The sequence below is a fragment of the Marmota monax genome, unplaced genomic scaffold, assembly GCF_021218885.2.
Source record: "Marmota monax isolate L192 unplaced genomic scaffold, Marmota_monax_Labrador192_F-V1.1 WCK01_AAM20220418_F8-fsc00006, whole genome shotgun sequence".
Lineage (NCBI taxonomy): Eukaryota > Metazoa > Chordata > Mammalia > Rodentia > Sciuridae > Marmota > Marmota monax.
In genome coordinates, this window is record NW_026693712.1 from 30,650,113 (window position 1) to 30,673,442 (window position 23,330).

At 32.0% G+C, this 23,330-nt stretch overlaps 1 protein-coding gene across 1 annotated transcript in view; it reads left to right on the forward strand.

Annotated features, from left to right (window-relative positions):
* Nucleotides 1-22,810, forward strand: part of Slco4c1 (solute carrier organic anion transporter family member 4C1) — a 58,293-nt gene extending 35,483 nt beyond the window's left edge. The window contains exons 6-13 of the mRNA XM_046460386.2: nucleotides 1,201-1,319; nucleotides 2,697-2,841; nucleotides 3,394-3,589; nucleotides 9,751-9,904; nucleotides 12,565-12,755; nucleotides 16,592-16,656; nucleotides 18,509-18,646; nucleotides 20,081-22,810. Of these exons, the coding sequence (XP_046316342.1) occupies nucleotides 1,201-1,319; nucleotides 2,697-2,841; nucleotides 3,394-3,589; nucleotides 9,751-9,904; nucleotides 12,565-12,755; nucleotides 16,592-16,656; nucleotides 18,509-18,646; nucleotides 20,081-20,241 (1,169 nt within the window). The 3' untranslated portion in view covers nucleotides 20,242-22,810. The remainder of the gene's footprint in view (nucleotides 1-1,200; nucleotides 1,320-2,696; nucleotides 2,842-3,393; nucleotides 3,590-9,750; nucleotides 9,905-12,564; nucleotides 12,756-16,591; nucleotides 16,657-18,508; nucleotides 18,647-20,080) is intronic.
* Nucleotides 22,811-23,330: the final 520 nt, after the last annotated feature.

Genomic DNA, 23,330 nt, shown 5'->3' on the forward strand with positions numbered 1-23,330 from the left:
TGTGTGTGTGTGTATATATATATATATTCATCTCCTTACTACTTACTAAATTTGTTTTTTATCTTTTATCTGGAGTCCTGCTTTATTATATGTAAGACACAATATCTTTAAAATTCTTAGTTTGCATTTTGTTAATGACTAATTTCAAGGAACCTTCTGCCTCAAATCCTTCATGTTAGTTATTTGTGGTTGAAAGTACAAGTGCTTATTTTTTTCAATTATCATTGAAGTCATATTGCCATACATTCATTTTTATCATATCTTAATACTAGACATGTATCCAAAAGGAAAACTTTAATAGAAAATAATGTTCATTGTCCTCTCTGAGATCTTGCCTCTGTATCTGAAATAGGTATATATAGAAGTACTCTTCTCTAGGTTGGGGATATTTAGTGATTCCCATTGTCATTTGTAATAAAATAGATGATTAATTTTTGGAAATGGGCAAAAGAGAACTTGACAGATTAAAAGTAGATGAACTCATTGATTTCTTTTTATTGCAGGCCCTCCAATTTATGATTCCATATGTTGACTATTTTCTCAGATTTATTCACATAGTACTATTGAAAAATGAAGCTAGGCCTGGTAATACCAGCTACTTTGGTAGGCTGGGAATTTGCAGGAAGATTGCAAATTCAAGACCAGCCACACCAATGTAGACGTTCAGCAACTTAGTGAGACTTTTACTTAAAAAAAAAAAAAAAAAAGACTGGGGGATATAACTTAGTGGTAAAGTGCACTTAGGTTCAATCTCCAGTACAAAATTAAATAATAAAATTAAAAATAAAAGGGACATTGTGATAGTAAATATTATTTTTCATCTGCCAAGCATCTTAGAAGAAAAGAGAAAATAGCTACAATGTACTTTAATATATAAATGATGAGAAAGAGAAACATTTGAAATGTAGACAACATGTTAAGAGACTTGAAATGAAGAAAGTTTATAGGAGATGAGCAAAATTGTCTCATTTTAATGGTTAGACTGGTTGGAACTTCCTTAGGTAGTGTAATGAAAGTTAGCTCTTGGGGCGGCCTCATCGCAGACATAAATATTTGTACTATTTTGTTGACAGAGAGGAACTGACCTCTTTTGTTATGGAATTTACATAGCTGTGGATGTTTGTGTCAATTAAAAAGTAAGCATTTTTTGAAATGGTGAGTGAAATGATAGAGCAAGTACGTTTACTATTTTTTCCCCAGGTACAGCAAAAATTCAAGCTGGAAAAATTTCCCAGACTCATCAGAATAAGAGTAGTTCCTTGCAACACACAGATGAGAATTTTGGAAAAAGTTTTAAAGATTTCCCAGCTGCTCTGAAGGTGAAATAAACTGTTTTCACTTTCACTTTTTTCCCCTTACTTTCCTTCCATCCCTCATCTGCATGTACATAATGCATATGTAAAACACACATACAAACCTTTTTGTAGTATATTTTTGTTTGCTCATTTACTGAAATTCTACATTTTATCAACATCTCTTCAGATTTAGTTTTTTTCCCCTTGAGAACAACTATTCCAGAGTAGAATAGCTGAAAAAGCATGAGTTATTTTATTGGTGATATCAATAATCTGTGGTCCCTCTTGGGCACACTAGCCCATTTTCCTCTCTTATTTCCCTTATGCAGTGCCTGATCACTTATCACTGAAGCCTTTTACTTCTTCCCTCAGCCACCTTTCCTCTCCTCTCCACATGTGCACATCTTGTAAGCTTGTTCATAACTTAATTCCAACTACTATTATTTTCTCTTACAGTAAGTCTGTTCTGTTTCATATATTTTCCTTAACTTATTTTATAAATTATAATTTACAAAAGTACTTTCAAGAATTATTGGTTTCCATTTTTTTTTTATCCTTATACCTTCTTTGTAGAAATTCCTATACTGATTCAGTTCTCTATGAGTACGGAGTTTTATTGCTGCTTTTCCTTAGATGGGATATCACCTAATATCCTTGAATGTCTGAATAATACTTCTGACTAAATGAATATTTTGAGGGTCATCCCACTTTAATTCCAGGAGTTTTGGGGTACTGTTTGTTCTTTTCTATGTAAATGTGTTGCAGTTGAAATTCTAGGTTAGTATGATATTGATTTTCCATGTGTCAACTTGCAAAAATTTTCATGTATCTGATTTCTAGTTAATGCTTAAGCATAAAGATTAGAAGCATTCCAGTAAAAAGACACCTATTTATTTGCTCAACTTTATTCTAAATTTCAGACTCCTTTTAATCATGAAATGATTCTATGAGTGTCATTATGATCCTTAGAGACCAATCTCATCTGTGCTCATAGTCTCAAGGTTTTTGTTTAGTGGACATAAGAATTCAAAACACAATTAAAAATCAAATAAGTGGATATATAGTACATGCATCTATAATAATAAGTGTGGGTAAGGAAACCTCTCCAAGTGAGCTTCTACCTTCTGTCTCTAGCCTGTTGAGTGTAATAAAGGCATGATCATGGCATTGATGAAGTCTCTATTCTCTAGATGCTTCACCTACCCATTTTCTCACTGATACATATGTAAATCTATTAATTATCCTTAGTTATATTTTGATGCTGGAGAGAATGCTGTAATTTTAAAGGCTAATATTGTGTTTATTAAAAGTTTTGATATTTCCACAATGCTACCATTTTAATGCTGCACTTTGCAGTATAATCTTAGTTATTCATTTGGTGAACTGTATTTTTTTCTTTAGAATTTGATGAGGAATACTGTCTTTATGTGTTTAGTTTTATCAACTTCTTCAGAAGCCTTAGTTACTACTGGATTTGCAACATTTTTACCTAAATTTATAGAAAATCAATTTGGACTGTCATCCAGCTTTGCAGCTACCCTTGGAGGTAAAACTTTTTCTTTGTCCTAACTTAATCTAATAATTTTACTTTACCACAACAACACATTTTCAGTAGGATAATATATAATTTTGAATATCTTGCACCTTGAAATATACACTTTATACTTAAAAAAAACATTTTCAATTTCTTTTTCTTCTTTTTAGTTGTAAATGAACACAATACTTTTATTTTGTTTATTTTTATGTCGTGCTGAAGATCGAACTCAGTGCCTCACACGTGTGAGACAAGCGCTCTACCACAACCCCAGCCTCTACACTTTATACTTGTTTGGATAAAAGTTTCTGATTTTATGACAATTCATTGTATGAATCTGAGATAGACAATTCTATCAGGCTAAAGAGGATATCTTCATGTTCAATAGTTAATTTTACTAAACCCTTACTTAATAAAACTACTTTCATTTATGCAGTATTTTTATGTTGGCTGAAAACTTCTGTATGTTAAACCATATTGTTGCTTGCTTTTTACGTTTTCCCAGTTGTCAGTCTGATTTACTCAGTATTCCTGTGTTTTCTCTCTCGCCTTTTTTCTCCTTAGGAGCTGTTTTGATTCCTGGAGCTGCTCTTGGTCAGATTTTAGGAGGTGTTCTTGTTTCAAAGTTCAAAATGACATGTAAAAATACAATGAAATTTGCATTGTTCACATCTGGAGTTGCACTTGTGCTGAGTCTTATATTTATTTATGCCAAATGTGAAAATGAGCCATTTGCTGGTGTGTCTGAATCATATAATGGGTAAATATATTTCAATGCTTTTTTATATTACTATCAGAATAGCAAACTATGTATGCATTTACAAGTATATGCATTCTTAAATTATGATTAATTGACTTTTTTTTTACTTAGAAGGCTTTTTATTTCTATGAAAGAGCATGTAGAATTTTTTGTTTTATTTTGCTTTTAGTCTGAATAATTGATATTTTCTTTAAAAAAATTGCGTTTGTTCAAAGAGCTTTTAAGAAGCAAATACCACATACTGGGTGGGCACTATACCTGCCTCAGGGTTACTAAGACTAATACAACACAATATTTGCTTAAGAGATTCACACCTACCATGTGAATGTGTTCCCCAAAAGTATATGTGTTGAAATAATTTCCATCTTTATAGGGCAATAGTATTTTTTTTTTTTTTTTTTTTGTGGTGCTGGAGATCAAACCCAGGGCCTTATGCACACAAAGCAAGCACTTTACCAACTGAGCTATATCCCCAGGCCAGTCAATAGTATTTGGAGGTAAGGTCTTTAGAAGATACTTAGAATAAGAGGAAGTATCTAGAGTACAACCTCCCTGATGATGTTAATGGCTTTATAAGAAGAGGAAGAGAGACCTCAAGCCGGCTTTCTTTCTCTGTCTTGCTTTATGATATCCTCTACCATGCTCTGATGTAGCAAGAAGGCCCTTACCAAATACTGAGCAGATACTGGCACTGTGTCCTTGGACTTCTCCTGGCCTCCAGAACTATAAGCCAAATAAATTTATATTCTTTGTAAATTACCCAGACTAAGGTATTTTGTCATAGCAACAAGAAAACAAACTAAGAAAACAGTGTGGGTAGAATTTCACATTTTATTTTCCCATTAATTTTTTAAAATTAAGATTATTCCATAATATTAAATTTTCTTAATAGTTGGGTTGAAAATAAAATAAAAGATTAAAATGAGGCTAGTCCCAGTTATACCATTGTTGTATTTACTTAGAAATTTATGTGTGTTGGAGAGAAATATGTAATTTGCTAATCTGTGCTATAAATGTGTTTCTACCTCTAACCAGACTATTTGCCTTTCTTTCTTTGCCTTATTTATTTTGCTTTGAAATCCTAAGACACGAGAGGGAGGAGGCATTACACAGCAGTGCATTTTCTAGTTCACAGTAGTGCTTTAATTATTTCATTAGATATGCATGAGGCTGTTGAGGGAGGTGGTACTCCAGGTCCAGGACACCATAATTCTGTGTTATTCAGCATTTCAGATGGTAAAATGAATTGTAATTTGTTTGGAAAGTTTGCCAATACCAATAATCATGATTTGTAGTTGTTATTCACATGTCTGTCATTCCTTCACATCAGTGTGATGCCCAGTGTTCTAAAGTAGTGTTTGGTTAAGCTCCATAACATGTATTCAACACTTGTTGAATGCTTGCTCTGCAAAATCCTTATTCTAAAGGAGAGGTTTGAAAGCACAATAGTGAATGAACAATGACTTAAGTCATTGAGGATGTACAAAGTGCTGTGTAAATCAAAAGGAGAGCTTTCTATTTGATTTGATTAGATTCAGAATGAATTCATGGCCATATAAAAAACTGAGTTTAAATCAGTTAGAGATACAAGAATTTTGAGATTGATAGGTTAGAGAAGAGGGGAAGATAGAGGAGAGGAACCATGTTAAGCCAAAGGTGTAAATGCTTTAAAAAGTGAAGGCTAGATTCAAGGATCAGTTTGAATGGGGCTTCTTATGTTATATGTCTAGAAATATTAGAAAAATATCTAGGAATGTTGAAAAGTAGGTAGAAGTAAGTTGTGTAGACCTGACTTTCATCCTTATAAACTTTACACGAACTTATCACAACAAAGCACTTTTTTTTCTATATTCTTTTTAGAAAAACAAAATTTTAAATAGTTTATTATTCCAAGTAACAAGATAGATATGAATTCACTTGATATTTTTCTGTTCTGCACAAGTGTTACTACCAGGTGAGCTTTCCTTAGCATAATCAGTAAAAAAGTCAAGGTGTGTTATTTGAGTTTGAGGAGGATATAGGGATTGATTATCAAGGTATGTCAAAATCTGGAACACAAAGATAGTGATTAATATATATGCACATCTCTTGGTGGTGCAAAAAAACCCTGAAAGTTAGTGTCATACACAAACCCACATTCACCCATGTTTATGTATGTGTGTATAGAGAGCTATGAATAGAGATAGGGCTTGAAGTCACAAAGTAGGTGTGACAATGTCTGATTATTTTTCCCTGTGCCCCCCCCCGATTCTTAATTTTAGCCTCTATACCTGCACATTAAAATGTTTATGTCATGACCACTTAGTCAAAATAGCTTCATCCAAGAAACATGAGTATAAGAAAAAGGAAAGAGCAAATCAAGAAGCTCAAGAAGGGCCACTTCAGGGAGGAAGAGAAAGGTTGTGAGGATGCAGTTTCTAGTATAGAGGTGCAGAGAATCTTTACTCTGCCACATACAATTTTCTAACATTTTTATATTGCCTTGACATTTGATAAAATCCTTGTGTTTTAATTTGGTAATTAGTGCTGGTGATGGTGATTTGTGTTTCATTTTGTATTTAAAACCTTATAAAATATGATATTCCATAGTAAGTACATACAATATTTTTTTCTGAATTTATCCATAGCTACATTTTCTTTGCTTATGAAATAGCTCTTGAAAAAGGCATAACTATTATTGCTATAGTTTCAGGGAATTACTTGCCTATTGTAGAGGCATAATTTTAGAGTGATAGTTTGAATTTAAATAAAAACTTAGTGTTTAAATTCTACTACTTGTGATAAACATGCCTATTTTTAAAACATTAAAATATTTAAAGTAAAATATTTAAAAGTAATTCTAAAGGTATGTACATATAAACCATATACTTGGCAAACTCTTACTATTTTTCTACTAATAGTTTCTCCTTTGCCTTACAAAATAAATCTTTATAAAATAGGTAGGCTAAAGTGACCTACTCTTCATAATAAAATGTACATTCTATGCACTGTAGTTTTCACAGTTCTATCTTATACTTTGTGTATTCTCAGTAATTATTTATAAATAACATGAGAATTATATATTAGAAAATTTAAATTTGAAAATTATTGTATTAAGGCTATTTCTAAAGGTGAAGGGTTAGTTTCTCTCTAGTCCTCTCTCTATATTTGTGCTGGAAATTTTTTGTGGGTTGAGGTGGTAATGTTTGTGTTTGTCAATAAAATCATAAACCTGGCAACAGCCTGTAGAATAGGTTAGACTAAGGAGAGACTCCAGGCAGAGTGACAGATAACTTATAATAATCTACTCTTGACAACACTTTCCTTCACACTTCCCATGCACTTGTTTATGGTGTGTTTTCTACCTTTCTCTTTAATCTATCTCCTTCACGAACCTCTCATTCTCTACCTACTAAAATGCCATTTTTCAGTTTAGCAATATTATCAGCTAGTACTTGGATATGCTAATTCATTTACTGTTTGATTTCCAGTGTGAAAGAGTTAGCTTAGCTTCAAGGTGGCATGGATTTATCATTCTCTCTTTCTGTTTTTCTCCCTTTCACCTCTGGCCCTGGTTTTTTGGTTAGATATCTGGTAAGTGCATTTTAGAAACACTTTTAGATGTATTGCTACCACTTTGGTAGTTTAGTGCAAAGTTGGAGCTCACTGCACGGTCATTAGCAGGTGGGCCCCCTACACCTTAAGCTCTTCTCACAAGGCTCTACTTGGCTGGTTTTATAAGGCTCCTGGTTTTAGCTATATTTGTATGCAAATAGATTTTAAGATTTCTAGCTTCAGGCTAGTGTTCTTTACCAAATTTGAGACTCTTAATCTCTGTACATATATAACCATACTTGTTACCTATTTTTCAAAACTGATTCTCCTTCTCTATTGCACCACTGGGAGTTGCCTTTGACTTTTCCATCCTTCAGTCTTCAATCAGTTAGCAAATCATCAGATATTACTGACTGCACAACCAAAATTTTTCTCCAACCTATTTCCTGCACATTTTCTTGTATTTTAAAATACAATAGAATCACAGTTATAATTGCATTCCGAGGGGCTGTTTCCCAGTTTTCCTGTACTGTAAATAAAACAAAAGATCAAATTATCTATGTTCATTAAAAGTTATGATTTTTTTCATATTTTTGGTTGATTTAAAAGTTATAAACTTTTAATGAACAGGTCAGAGCATTGCCATATCTTGCCATTTATTTATTTTTTTCATTCAACATATGACCACTGAATGAAAAAAATGAAATATCTGTCTTTGCACATAGGCTTATCTCTTTGTGGGGGGAAGACAGTCAAAATAATAGTTACATGTAATCATGTTTTTTATCTTAAAATAACAGTTCTACTTTGTATAGTCATCACCTGTTGTCTGGGGTCTTCTAGATGGTCTCCTTTCTTCAAGTCCATACTCTGCACAACCTCTAGGATTACTTTTTGAAAATGAACTTCTGCAATGTCGTTTTTGTTATAAAAATACTTATTATTGGCTGGTGTGGTGGCACATGCCTGTAATCCCAGCAGCTTGGGAGGATGAGGCAGGAGGATTGTGAGTTCAAAGCCAGCCTTAGCAAAAATGAGGCGCTAAGCAACTTAGTGAGACCCTGTCTCTAAAGAAAACACAAAATAGGACTGGAGATGTGGTTCAGTGATTGAGTGTTCCTAAGTTCAATCCCCAGTACTCCCACCCCCCAAAAAAAATACTTATTATATTTTGCCCGTAGGTTAAAGTTTATTATTTGTAACAAGGCCCTTGAAGAGCCTACTTAATCTGGTCCCTAATTCCTCTCCAAGTACATTTCCTCTCACTCTTGACTTCAGACACCATTTATATTTTTCCACATCCACAGGATGCTGTTTCTCACTACTATACCTTTGTGCCAGCTTTTTCTGAACCCCTCTCCACCTCATTGCCCAGCCATATCTTACTCATCCTTTAAGACTCATCTCAGGCAGTAGCTCCTCCAGTATCTCTCCTCCAAACTCTGGCTAGTGTTAGGTGACTGTCTCTGGTTCTTCTAGAATGCACTTTGGAAATATCTAACCATACTCATGTTACATGTTACTATGCAATTGTCTATGTATTACTGTATTCCTAGACCCTGAAGTCTCTGAGGGCAGGGACTATCCTATGCTGCTTTGTATTCCCATTACCTAGCATAGGTCCTAACACTTGTTCAATATGTATGGTTGAATGAATGAATGATGCATTGAGGAAGCATCTTTGATTAAAGTAACTCATTATATCATGAAAGATATTGCTTTCTGTTAAGCAGTTTTAAAATGACCCTAGGCCTGGGGATCAGGAAAAGTATATTTGGCAAATACAGAAGAGTAACCTAATCTTTCAAGGCCTCAGTTTTCCCATTGGTAAATTGAATATATTGAATGACATGATTTTATTCATCCTTTTTGGATAAAAATTCTGGGAACATAATACCTGGGGACATTTGGCAAATGTCTGGAGACTTTTTGGCTTTCAAAACCAAGGAAAACACTATTGACAGACATCTGGTGGCTGGAGTTTGGGGATGCTGCTTAACATCCCACAATTCACAGAACCAGTCTACACAATCATTGTCTATCACCAGAATGAAAATCTGCCTTCTTTGCTTATTCTGATTTTCTTCCTCCTCTTCCTCCTCCTCCTCCTCCTTCTTCATCACTGGCAGGCATTATAAAACTATTATTTTTACTGCTTCTCATCACAAGAAAGTAAGCGTATGTGCAAAGGTGGAAATTTTGTGTTATATGGTCAGTAATCTGTGCTCAGTGAATGAATAAATGACTGAATGTGAAGATATGACAATGCTCTGAACTTTAAAAGTTAAGACCTAGAGCTGAGTGTGGTAGTGCACAACTGAAATCCCAGTGACCTTAGAGGCCAAGACCAACCTGGGCAACTTAGGGAAACTGTGTCTCAAAAAAAATAATAATAATAAAGGAGGGTGGTGCTGAGAATGTACCTCAGTGATAGAGTGCCCTGGGTTCAAATCTTAGTATCACAAAAAAGTTATGACATACTCAGAAAAATGAGAAATTATACCCCATCTGATTCAAATGTATGATATGTCAAGATCATTGTACTGTCATGTGTAACTAAAATAAAACAAATTTTAAAAAAAGTTATGTCATAGAGAATTTGATCTTCTGTCTTTTCTTATTTACAGAACAGGAGAACTGGGAAAATTGACAGCCCCTTGTAATAGCAATTGTAGCTGTTCACGATCCTATTATTATCCACTCTGTGGAATAGATGGAGTCCAGTATTTTTCTCCATGCTTTGCAGGTTGTTCAAATTCTGTTTCAGATAAGAAAACAAAGGTAAGTGTGTCTGCTACTTTACCTTTAATGAGGCAATGTGTGTATTTATGATAGTTCTTTTGATCCTATAGTGGAGTTGCTTTATCTTCCTGTCCCTCCTCCATTAAGAAACCCCAAACCTGCTGATGATAAACACCTTTCTTCCTTTATGACTCAAGTGGTTCTTGTTGAAATATCAATTTGGCAATTATTCACATATTTTTTGTAACATCACTTATGTTATTAGAAAGACTTCCAATTTCTTCCCAAACCAACATGTGTGAGTGTATGTGTGTGAATTATGTACACTATATGTTCATTTGTATATATATAAACACATACACACAAACACACACACACATATCCTTAATGGTTTTATGTGTAATAATTACATTCAATGTGTATCTCAACATGTGAGCATCCTGCCTGGGGTAAAACAAAATATGAAACAGTGAACATTTTTTGTATTTTCTATCCTATATACTTTTAAATTACTATCAAACAACATTTAATAATCTGTCATATAAATGTTAGTGGCAACTCATAATATACCTGATAAAATATTTTGATGATATTGTATGGAAGTTTAATCTTTAGAATTATATTTTTGATAATTAGATCATTATCAAGAAGTAGCTAGAGAAAATTTAAAAAACTTCAGAAGAAGTTTAAAGAATTTAATCCCCAGAGGTTTATTTTCCTTCAAATCAAGTAGATATCTGGAACTGCTTTAGCTTCAAAACACCTAAAGAAAACCAGGTGTTTGTATCAGTTAAAAAGAATCAAATTCCACAAGTGACCTTGGTGGATACCTTAGAATCAGAACTACTTAGCAGGTAGCTATTCCTTTGAGAGGTGGATAAGTAGGTAGCATTTTCTTACATATAAATATTAAAGAGTTAAATTATTAGAAAGATTTTAAATGCATAACTAAAAATGTACAGACACAAATACCATCCTGCTTAAGGAAATGCTGATGAAAAATCTAACACCCAGAGCACACTTGGAGTACCTTTGATGATTTTGATATGGTTAATTTGCATTTGTATTTTTGACCAAGTAATAAGATGATTACCTCCTTACACAGAAAATTGCCATCTGGATATTGTATAGTAAGAACAAGTTATTTTGACTTCCAAATATTGTCTTTGTCTTGGATTTTTATGTTCAGCAAGTCCACATCACTAACCATTGATTCACAAGACATTTGTTCTTATGGAATAGTTTAAATAGGCAAAATGCAAAAAAGACAAAATAAAAAAATAAATATATGAAAAATGCATAAAAAGTAATAAATACATATGCACATTTTCTCACAACAATATTCATCTTATATTTTATACCTGTGCCCTCAACTACAAAAACAGACTTCATGGGCAAATGTGTATTTTATGTAAGAGAGCTGTGAAGTTTTTATCATAATAAAAAATCCTGTTTTCAGTTTACCCTCTTACAATTTTAAATTAATTACTTTATTATTTGATACATCTAATTGCTTAGTATGTATTAGTTTTGGAGGTCTCATCTTCATATTTGGTTTCCTGTATCCATGCCAGTGGTCTTAAAACTGCTTTCTTAGCACTGAAGAAAGGTCTCTGGTTATTGGAACTATAAAACATCAACTTTCTTTGACTTTCCTGACTTTTTTTTGATGGTGGCTGTGATTTAAAATGTGTTAAAAGATTTATAGTAGGAATGCAGTTCAGATTTAAAATGCTTTTAAGAAAAAATTGTGGCTAACCAACTTTTTATTTTTTATTTTATTTGTTTATCTATTTCTTAAGTTGCCTTTTGTGGTCCCGGGGATTATAGCTGGTGATGCTTTATCTCTGAGCTATATCCCCAGCCCTTTTTATTATGAGACAGCATCTTGGTTAATTGTTGAGGCTGGCCTCAGACTTGTGATCCTTCTACTTGTGATCCTTCTACAGATGGTCCCGAGCACCATCATGCATAGCCTAACCAACTTTTTACTTATCTGAATTATTTTTTCTACAAAGGAAAACCATGTGATTTTTTTGATCATGCTAGCTTTTAATATTTCATATTATCATTATATGCATAAGTATATTTCTATACATACTAAGTATATATGTAAAATAGTCTGTAGGATGATGATATTGTCATGTCTATTCTTTTGTTGTCATCAACCTACTGTGTTAGGAAGGATAGTTTTACTTGCACTAAAGTAATTCCAATAAGTTCAAAAAATTACAGTTAGAAGCAAGTTGTTTTTTCCAAATCCTTAGGATGTGTTAGTTATGACACTTGTCACAATTCTAGTGTTTGCTGTTAAACTATTGCAGATAATAAGATTGTTACTATAGTCTTCGCTTTCTGTAGTGGAAAAGAATAAAGTTATTTAAACAATTATGGTCTAATGAAAACCTAAAGTGTGTGAGATCACATAACTGCTATCAATTTGTTTTGTAAGTTATGAGACAGTAGTAAGTTACATATTGAAGTAACGACACAAGTCAAACTACAGATGATTCTACTGCAAATGTATGGTTTGTTTCTACTTAATTTTTTAGGGTTAATTACTCTTTCTCATCATTATTTATTGTATATGGATTAAGACAGTATGCAAAGTTTTGCCAAGTCTAAAGAGATCAGCTTATTTACAATGATAACAATCTATTTTCAGAATAAATACAGTGTTTTATATCTAACTTTTCCAGGTATATTACAACTGTTCCTGTATTGAAAGGAAAGCAGAAATAACACCTATGGCAGATAATTTTGGTTTTGAAGCTAAAGCAGGAAAATGTGAAACTCACTGTGCAAACTTGCCCATATTTCTTGGCATTTTCTTTGTTGCAATTATTTTTACCTTTATGGCTGGTACTCCAATAACTGTGTCCATATTAAGGTATGTATCAGTTGTGAATCTGCATTTTCTGAGGCGACATGTTGAGTTAAAAGAAAAATAGACTCTGTGGCAACTTCAGCCCTTGCAAACTCATTAATTCTGTGGCATTGGAAAAGTAACCTCACAGATCCCCAGATATATGGAGTTTAAATCAGATTGTGTGAAAGCATCTTAACTTTGACTACCTGGGATGTACTTGGTTTTTCTCTGCCTGTTTTTATAAAGCTTCTTTTTGTGTGAGCTGAAGATACATTTAATTCAATTTGGGCATCATGGAAATGAAGAGCACTCCCTGTAAGCCAGAATTAGAAATGACATGCATTCTGCCTTAAACATGAGGTGCTCTGAAAGTAAATCCTCCTGGAGACAGGGCTTCAATAAGGAGCTGGCTGTCACCTGGATGTTTGCTTTTTATGCTTTCAATTGTTCCTTTTTTTTTTTTTTTTTCCATATTGAGCTTTACAAAACTATTTGCTAGCTGCCCTACCTTGGACTCACCAGCCTTTTCTGTATTTTTCCTAGCAAGCTGTAGATTTTCTTGTTTCAACATTTTGTTTCATAATAGTCACTTGCTACCTTTTCATGTATTTTTAAAAATATTTTTTTAGTTGTCAGTGGATCTTTTATTTATTTATATGCAGTGCTGAGGGTTGAAATCAGGGCCTCACACCTGCCAGGCAAGTGCTCTACCACTGAGCCACAATTCCAGCTCCCTCATGTATTTTTTGATGAAAAAAATGTTTCTGGATTCTATTCTGAAAACATTAAGTAGTTAACACTACACAACATGAAAATTGGAAGTATTTAGAGAAGAGGAAAATGCTTTTAATTTTTTTTGAAAAATTATAGAAATTACTTTCAGCTACTTGTTTTATAAGACTGGTGGTTGTCTTTTATCTTTCATATGATTTTCTTCTTGTGATCAACATTGTGTCTCTTTAATGTTTGACACTTATGACTTGAAGAATTATTGTTGAGTCAAATGGAGCTTCAGATTCATCCCTGAATCTGTCTCAGATATATACCCTATTCCATAGGTATGATTTCTGTATCAAAGTTAGAAAGGGAATAAGAATTATGTGCTTGCAACTTAAAAATGATAGTAAAAACTCAGCATTTTTTTTTATAAATTTTAGTTTATTTTTTTAAAATTCCAGATTTATTTGATTTAATTGGCAAATGAAATTTGAATATATTTAAGGTGTGTAATACAATATTTTAAAATATATATACACTGAAATGATTATAACAATCAAACACACACACACACACACACATATATATATTTATATCATCTTACATAATTATCATTTGTGTGTGTGGTGAGAATGTTCGCCATCTACTTTAATTTTTTTTGCTGTAGATGGACACAATATCTATCTATCTATTTATTTTTATGTGCTGCGGAGGACTGAACCTAGTGGCTCACGATTGCCTTACTGAGGCAAGTCCTCTACCACTGAGCTACAATCCCAGCCCTCCCATCTACTCTTAACATATTTCAAGCATACAATACAGTGTTATTAAGTGCAGTCCCCATGCTGTGCATCCCATCTCCAGAACCTGCCCTGAGTAATTGAAACATTTTACCCTTTGACTAACATCACCCCCTTTCCTCACCCTCAGCTTCTGCCAATCATTAATTGTTCCCTATACTTATGTGAAGTTGTTGTTTTTTAAAGTATCCACATATGAATGAGATCATGTAGTATTTTGTCTTTATCTTATTTATTTCCATTAACATATCTTCAAGTTTCTTCGTATTGTAACAAATAGCAAGATTTCCTTTGCTTTATAAGGCTGAATAGTATCATCTGTCACATTTTATTTATCCATTCACTTAGGTTGAATCCATATCTTAGCTATTGGGAATACTTCAATGAACACTGTTGGACATACTTATTTCATTCCCTTTCATATGCAATCAGATGTTAGATTGCTGAATCACATGCTAATTTTAATTTTTGAGGACCCTCTGTATACTACCTTTCATAATGACCATACCAGTGTTCATTCTTTCTAATATATGCTATGTTTCCCTTTTCTCTAAATCTTTGCCAACATTTGTTATCCATTATATATTTTTTTATAATATTTACACCAATAGGTGTGAGTTTATTTAATTTATTTAGTTTATTCTGATTTTGATGTACATTTCCCTGATGATTTCTTATGTTGAGACTTTTTTTCATATTCTTGCTGACCATTAGTATATATTCCTTGCAAAATTATATTTTGGTTATTTTTTGAATTGGATTCTCTTTCTAGCTATTTTCTTGTTTTAGAATCTGATTTCCTTTGGATGTTAACCCCTCATGTAATGTATGGTTTGCAGATATTTTTTCAATTCTATAGGTTACCTTTTCACTTTGATTGTGTCCTTTGCAGTGTAGAAACATTTTAGTTTGATATAATCTCATTTATCTATTTTTGCTTTTGTGCCTATGCTTTTGGTTTCATACATTTAAAAATTCACTGACCAGACTAATGCTAAGTAACTGTACTGTTATATGCTATTTTTTTGCTTAAGTTTTAAATATTCAAGTCTTGTGGTTAAGTCTTTAATCCATTTGAATTGATCTTACTCATGTTACGAGTTAAGGATCCAATTTCATTCTTATTCATGTGAATATTTAGTTTTCACAATGCAATTTATTGAAGAAAATCTTAATTGCCCATAGTATGTTCTTGATACCTCCATCAAAGGTCAATTATATAGATTTACTTTGTGGCTTCCTATTCTGTTCAATTGGTGGGTGGTGTGTGTGTGTGTGTGTGTGTGTGTATCTTGTATGCCAGAATCATATTTTTTCCTTTGTATATCTTTGTACTATACTCTGAAATTGGTTGGTATGATGCCTTAAGCTTTGTTCTTTTTGTTCAAGATTGATTTAACTATTCTGAATCTTTCTATATGAATATTAGTATTATATTTTCTATTTTTTGTAAATGATGCTATTGGCATTTTGATAGGAATTATATTGAAACTGTAGAATACTTTGAGTAGTAGATATATTTTAACAATATTAATTTTTCTAATCCATGAGCATAGGATACCTTTCCATTTATTTGTGTCTTCCTCAATTTCTTTCATTATTTTTTTTATATTTTTAGTGCACAAACTATACTCCTTTGATTACTATTATTCCTACATATTTTTATGCAATTGTAAATGGGATTGATTACTTAGATTTACCTAATTTTTGAATAGTTTATTGTTATTGTATCAGTCCCAGAATTGTACTAAATTCATTTGTTAATTCTAATATTTTTGGTGGAGTCATATATATATTTTTTTTCACACACATATAAATAATTAATATAAATCATCTGTAAAAAGACAGTTTTAATTCTTTATTCCCAATTTTTATGCCTTTTATTTCTTTTTCTTACCTAAGAACTTTGGTCAGGAATTCAAATACTGTGATAAACAGAAATTGTGATATTATATTCCTATCTCAAAGGAAAGGCTTCCAGTTTCTCACCATTAATTATGATGCTAGCTATAGGTTTTTCATATATGAAAATGTTCCCTCCATACCTAATATTTGAGAGATTAGGTGTAGAGGGAACATTTAAACGTGACTCTTCTCCTTTACCTTTGTTAAAATTCATAGGGTCTGGTGATGTTTTTTAGTGTTATTTAATTCTGATGAAACTTTTCTTCTTTTATAATCCCAGAATGAATAAACTATAAGATCTTTTAAATAACCTGTTTATTTATATGCACATTTACTTTTATATCAAAATGCTAAACTGATATAGATATGAACTTGTTCGAAGAGTGATTATTCTATATAACCTTTTTTGGTCTCACTTGCATTTAATATTTCCAGGTGTGTTAATCAAAATCAACGATCTCTAGCATTAGGAATACAGTTCATGTTACTTCGATTATTAGGTATGTCATTTCATTGGTAATTGTTGGCTATTTTGGTTCATTGATTTTATGAATCTATTTCTATATGGTATATGCCAAGAAAATAATTAAAATAAAGAGGAAAACTATATAATTGTCATTTAAGAAAGCTATTTTCTAATACTCAGGATGTAACATTAATTATATACCACATGATAGCATGATGACAACTTTTCACAACCCAGGGTTGTTTCCAACCCTGTTGCAAATATAACTTTATAAGATGTATCAAATTTACTTAGAATATAAAATAAAATCTTTAATACATAATTTAATTTATCCCTGTTTTTATCTTTATTTGTGACACTGTTATGATGCATTAACAGTAAAAATTAATGAGTTAAAATATGTCAGTAGCAACAGTGGTGTAGACATTTTTACAAACTAAGAACCGATGGGAGAAATAATATAGTCTAGAGAATTTTCTAAGTTTTTAGATATGGGAATTTGCAGATGTAGGAAGAATAAAAAAGAAATATAATAAACATAATATTGTGATAATTTATTAAAATAAAAATAAAAAGAACATTAGAGATTACCTAAAACAAATTTCTTATTTTTCTGATGAGTAAATTAAGTTTCTGAAGGATTCAGGGTTTTGTCCATAGTTACACAATTAATAATGGAAATGAGACCAGGAAAATGGTCCTTTTTCAGTCAATTGCACTAATATATAAAATTTCAGTTGTTGATAGACTTTTTTTATTTTTTATTTTTTTATATGTGGTGCTGAGAATTGAACCCAGTGCTTCACACATGCTAGGAATGCACTCTACCATTGAGCTACAGCCCCAGCCCCAATCAAGTTATTTTTGACTCTATCATGCTACATGTCATGAAAGCACAGAGCAGATATAGCCTGTTTTTTTTTCTCAGAAGTACTACTGGAAATCTGACATTTGACTTGTAACTGTTGGAAGTGTCTTGACTACAGTCATCTCTGAGTGTCACTGGAGGATTTGTTCCAAACCCCTGCAGATACCAAAATCACTGGATGCTCAAGTCCCTAATGTAAAATGGCTTAGTATTTTTATATAATTTAGGCATATCCTGTTCTTCCATATAGGTCAATCTGGGCTGGGGCTATAGCTCAGTGGCAAAGCAGTTGCCTAGCATGTGTGAGGCACTGGCTTAGATGCTTAGCACCACATAAAAATATACAAATACATATAGGTCAATCATCTCTAAATTACTTATAATACATAAACAATGTAAATGCTATGTAACAATACGGCTGTTATACTATATTGTTTAAGGAATAGTGACAGAAAAACAGTCTGCACGTGTTCAGTATAGATGAATATTTTAAAAAACATTTTCAACCTATTGTTGGTTGGCTCCAATAATGTGTGTGTGTGTGTGTGTGTGTGTGTGTGTGTGTAAGAAATACTCATGTTTATTAACATGTTACATATATGAGTGTACTCATACAAATTCATATTAATTTGTATACACAACACATGTATTATAGTTCAATAGACTTACTTTTATATTATGAATAAGCATTTTAATTTTTAAAATCTATAATAGCTAATTTCAAATGCATATTCATTAAATTATAAAAACAATGAATTACTAAGTTAAATTTTAATATAATATATGCTTAAGATTTCTGTTAGTATTTTTGAACTGATTACAAATATATAATTAAATATATTTATTTTAAAGTATTTTATCTGTCTTTTTGCCTTGTACATGAAATGATTAACTTTCTCATGGACAATCTAGTGCCCATTTTTATGTATATAAATACACATATAGCTATGTATATTAAAAACTTGTGATTGCAAACTGTAACCTTTACCCTTTTGTATTTTGCCTATAATTCTTCTAGGCACAATACCTGGACCAATTATATTTGGTGTCACGATTGACAGCACATGTATTCTCTGGGATATTAATCAATGTGGAATTAAAGGTGCTTGCTGGATTTATGATAACATAAAGATGGCTCATATGCTAGTAGGTATAGGTAAGTGACTTCTTGAAAACTTTAGAGTAAATGTGAAGTAAAAAAAATCTCATTTTTGGTTCCGTAAGTCATAGGAGTTATGGAAAGTTCAATGCAAACTGATGGACAATCCTGGAGTCCTGAGCAGAAATCATTTGCTATACTATGTAATGAGAGTCTTTGAAGACAGTCTTCAAGGCTCAGTCTTTTTTTTTTTTTTTGAGAGAGAGAACATTTAATATTTTATTATTATTATTTTTTTTTTTAGTTTTCGGCAGACACAACATCTTTTTTTGTATGTGGTGCTGAGGATCGAACCCAGGCTGCACGCATGCCAGGCGAGCGCGCTACCGCTTGAGCCACATCCCCAGCCCACAAGGCTTAGTCTTAACTAGAAAGTATAATTTTAACTTTCATTATTTCACACATCGTATAATTTTCTTTTTAAATTTTTTTTCACACTTTTTATGGGAGTTTACCCAAAAGATAAAGATAAATTCTGAGAATGATGGTCATCTAGGTGTTCAGGCTTTGGAAAACATAGACCTGCTGTAGGGAAGTGTCCTTTGGTTCTGAGACATGTTGTAAGAAATTTTTTATAGTTTATAAGGTTAGCCTTGATGCTTAACCCTATTCACCTTTTATGGTCTGTGATATTTTGGTTAAATAGCAAATGAAAGTTAAGATTAAGGAAGTAGAGTAGCACATGTAATGTGTAGTAGTATGATAAATTTAAAATTTAAATTTCAAAAATAACTCAAGGAATTAGAATATTTAAAAATAGAGAAGTCTAATATATTTGTATATCTATGTAGCTCCTCTTTCTACAAATATAGTAATGGTTGTATCAGTGAGCATTCTTGATTTACAAATATACATTTTTAAATAAAATAGTAATGATTAGTAAAAAGAAATCAGCTTCTAGAAAAACTACATGGCAAGATCACATTTAATTTATTCTACTGGCACTTATTAAATGCTTAGTATTATGGTTGGAGCTAGTTTTTCTTTGCCTCATTGATTTCAAAACCAGAGTTCTTTGAAAACAGATCAAAGTTTGTGAAGTAAATCTTAATGTTTCATATTTTTAGGTAATACAGCAGGGTAAATTTGGTTAAGTAGTAAATGTGATATATTTCTGTAGAAGATTTCTCCTAAGAACTCCAAAGGGTTTTTTTTTTTTTTTTTTTTTTTTTCCCATTTGAACATGAAAACCCTGCAACTTATTCAAGTTTAAGGATGATATAGGCTATTTTATTTTATCACAGACACTTGGTTACTTATGAATTTCTTAAGATATGATAGTGTGTTGAAGTTATAAATGGAAAGTGGATTTACTTAATCCTACACAACAATTACTTGACAAGAATGTGCAATCATGACCATGGATACAATAATTACTGTACATTTAAGTAAAGGGCCAAATACATAATTAATTTTTATTTTTCTATTTAGCTGTTACTTGTAAAGTTATCACCATTTTCTTCAATGGATTTGCAATCTTTTTGTATAAACCACCACCACTGAACACAGATGTGTCATTTCAAAATCAGAATGCAGTTGTGACAACGGTTGCAGTAGAAAGGGATCTCAACAAAGCAGGAAATGAAGGGTGAAGAGAAAAAGATTATTTGACAGTTGGAAAATTGACCTCCATTTCTAAGAACACAGTGCCACAGCAGCATTATCTACCGAGTATAGTCAATGGTATTTTAAACACTGATGGTTTATAATCACATGTGTTTGTTGCATATGTATGGACTCTTGATTTTCATACAAGAAACAGACCTGTGCCTTCAAAGCCAACCAAAGCCTCAAAACACACACAGGCTCACTTATTTTTCACTGTCTAGGTATGAAATCTCCAACCAATAGCAAGAAAAATAGCTAAAAATTAGTTTAAAATCCATATTTAAAAAACACCATGATGAAAAGTTTTTATTTTGTTTACAACTTGTTGCATTTTAATTTTTGTCTCTAATAATCTAAGCGTATTTGGAAAACTTGTAATGTAAAAATTTAAACTAATCACTGTTATGTCATTGTTTCTTGGAATTGTGAAAGCCCATGAATTTAAAGGCAGCTTTACAATGTAATTTGTTTTTAAATTACATATATTAATCTGATCTTTATTTTACTAAAGTTAAGTTGTTGAACTATTTAGAATATAAGTTAGTTACCTTATTTGTGTCCCAGTATATGAAAAATTTCAACATCAAATATACAAGTTCATTTCAACATAAGATTTCCAGTAGCTGATTTTTTATGTTGCTGATTTTTAATACTTATTTTTTTGTTCTGTGATAGTATTATTCAATTATATATATTTCAGAAGAAAGAACCAGCTTCCACAATGAAAAGTGCCAATTAGACATAAAAAGATTCCTTAATGTGATATTACTTGTATACAGAATAATTTTTCTTAATTTTAAACCTGATAACCTAGCACATTACTTAGACTACCTACAATATGGCTTTGCACATAGAAGGCATCTATTATTGTTATTTGATTAAAACATTAAACCCTGTTCTTTGCTGCATTTAGTATAAAGGTGAAGTATTTCATGAACCTGATAAAATTATAAATAAACTTCATTTATGTAGGTCATATTTATGTCAAATTTACTCAGAATATAGAGGAACTAGTTCAAATCAACCAAAGCAACTTCTACTATTGTTAAAAATTTTACTGACTAGAAAAGTGTTATCAGATTTCCCCCATCAGAGCCTTCCCCTAGGTTTTTTTTTTTTTTTTTCCAAGCAGGGTTTTAGTAGACTGTGATGAGGTTATCACAGAGAGAGTAAAGACCTAGTGGGAAGCCAGGATCAGAAGGACTAGACATTTGCAGAATTTAAGAGATTGGTTGGTGGAAATCTGTGATAGATGAGTATTCAGGATCCTAGGAGCATTCATAAGCTGAAATTCAAGGAGAAGGATGGAGGTGTTATGAAGCAAGCATACCTGGCTATTAGATGGGAGGAGCAGAAGGTCAGGAAGCAGAGGGATAGATAGAGCTGCTTAAACTGGAACATTTAAGCACCAAAAATTAAACCTGGAAAGCCAAAAATTCAGGTATTTGGGAAGTGGGAAATTTCGGCAATCAAATGTGAGAGTTAGGGGAACAAATATGTCATTACCTCATGTGAGACTCTTCCTCTCACCCAGCCAGACACATTCAGATGCTGCTACCTGTTGGGACCAAGGCTAAAATAGAATTTAGGCTGAAGGGTGCTAGTGTGGACACAAAGAACTGCAAGGGAAAATTTCATAGCAAGTAAACTAATGGTAAATCTGAGACACTTACTGATAGAAATGTGAAATGAGAATAAGAAAGTAAACTATAGAAAGTAATTATACAAACATGTGAGTCTAGGACCAATTAATTTAGGGAGAAGAACAAAAAAATCACCCCATGCATAGAAACAGTTTGAACAAGTCATCAAATAATTGGCATTTGTACTCAAGGGCTACATTGTATTCAGTATACTCTGTTTTATAAGATGATAACATTTTTAACAAACATTTTAATGAAAATAGAATAAACCAATAATTTTAGCCTTTAAAAGGATTCATTATTTATGATATATATATTTAGAAAGAATACCTCCTTTGACAATAGGTGATACAGACACTACTATAATTTATAATCATCATTTTTACTTTTGTATCTGCCTAGGTTATATGGGTTTTTACTTTTGTATCCACCTAGGTTATATGCTACTTCTAGGACAAATTTTTTCAGAATATGTGTTTCTCACAATTTGTAATGATTTTAAAGTAAGGTTGAACTTATATGTTGACATATGGGATTTTGTACATAATTGGATATATATCTTAAAACTTTTAAGACATTTTTGTCTTAATTGTAGAAAATGCAAATGTAAAACTGTTATATATAGAAAAACTGAATATATTTGACTTTACCATGTAAATTGGAGGAATATATAGGTATAAATTTCTTTCAGGATTTTTATTGTAAACAATTATACAAAATAAATGTACATATATTTCATTGAATCAGAAAGTTTGTATTAGATTATTTTAAGCATTTGATCTTATTAAATAACACAGTTTTGGAAATTTTGGCTTGTCTCTGTTTGTGAATATAAACACGTTTATGGATGGGAAAGGGACCTTGGTGCACATTTGAACTTGGTGAATAAAATTTAACGAATTCAATGATTTTTGGTAACTCAACAGATGTATTTAATAGAAAACATTTGTTATTAGATATATACTAGAAACATTCTTGCACATGATAGTTTCTGTGTGACAGAGTGACATAAGATTTATATGAGTAGGCTAAGTAATATGGTTTATAAGGGACATATTTAGTTCATCTTGGTTATCAAAATGCTCAGTAAAATACTTGTGAAGAAATCACATGGGACTCTAATAGTTTTTACCTAGTCTGGCTCTTTCCTAAAATCCCACATTAAATTTATTTCTCATGGTTTCTTAGTCTTTTCCAATCTGAAATAGTTCTTCAGTCTTTCTTTCTTATTGTGCTTCTTTTCCATTGCTGAATATTTATTAACTCCAAACTTCAGTGACTTAAAATATTTATTTTCTTATGGTGTCTGTGGGTCAGCAATTCAGGAGCAGTTCCGCTGGGTTTTCAGTAAAGAAGTTAATTAGGACTATAATCCTAGAAAGACTTGCCTGGGATGGGATCATCTGCTTGTAAGAAGGGGTGTTCATGTG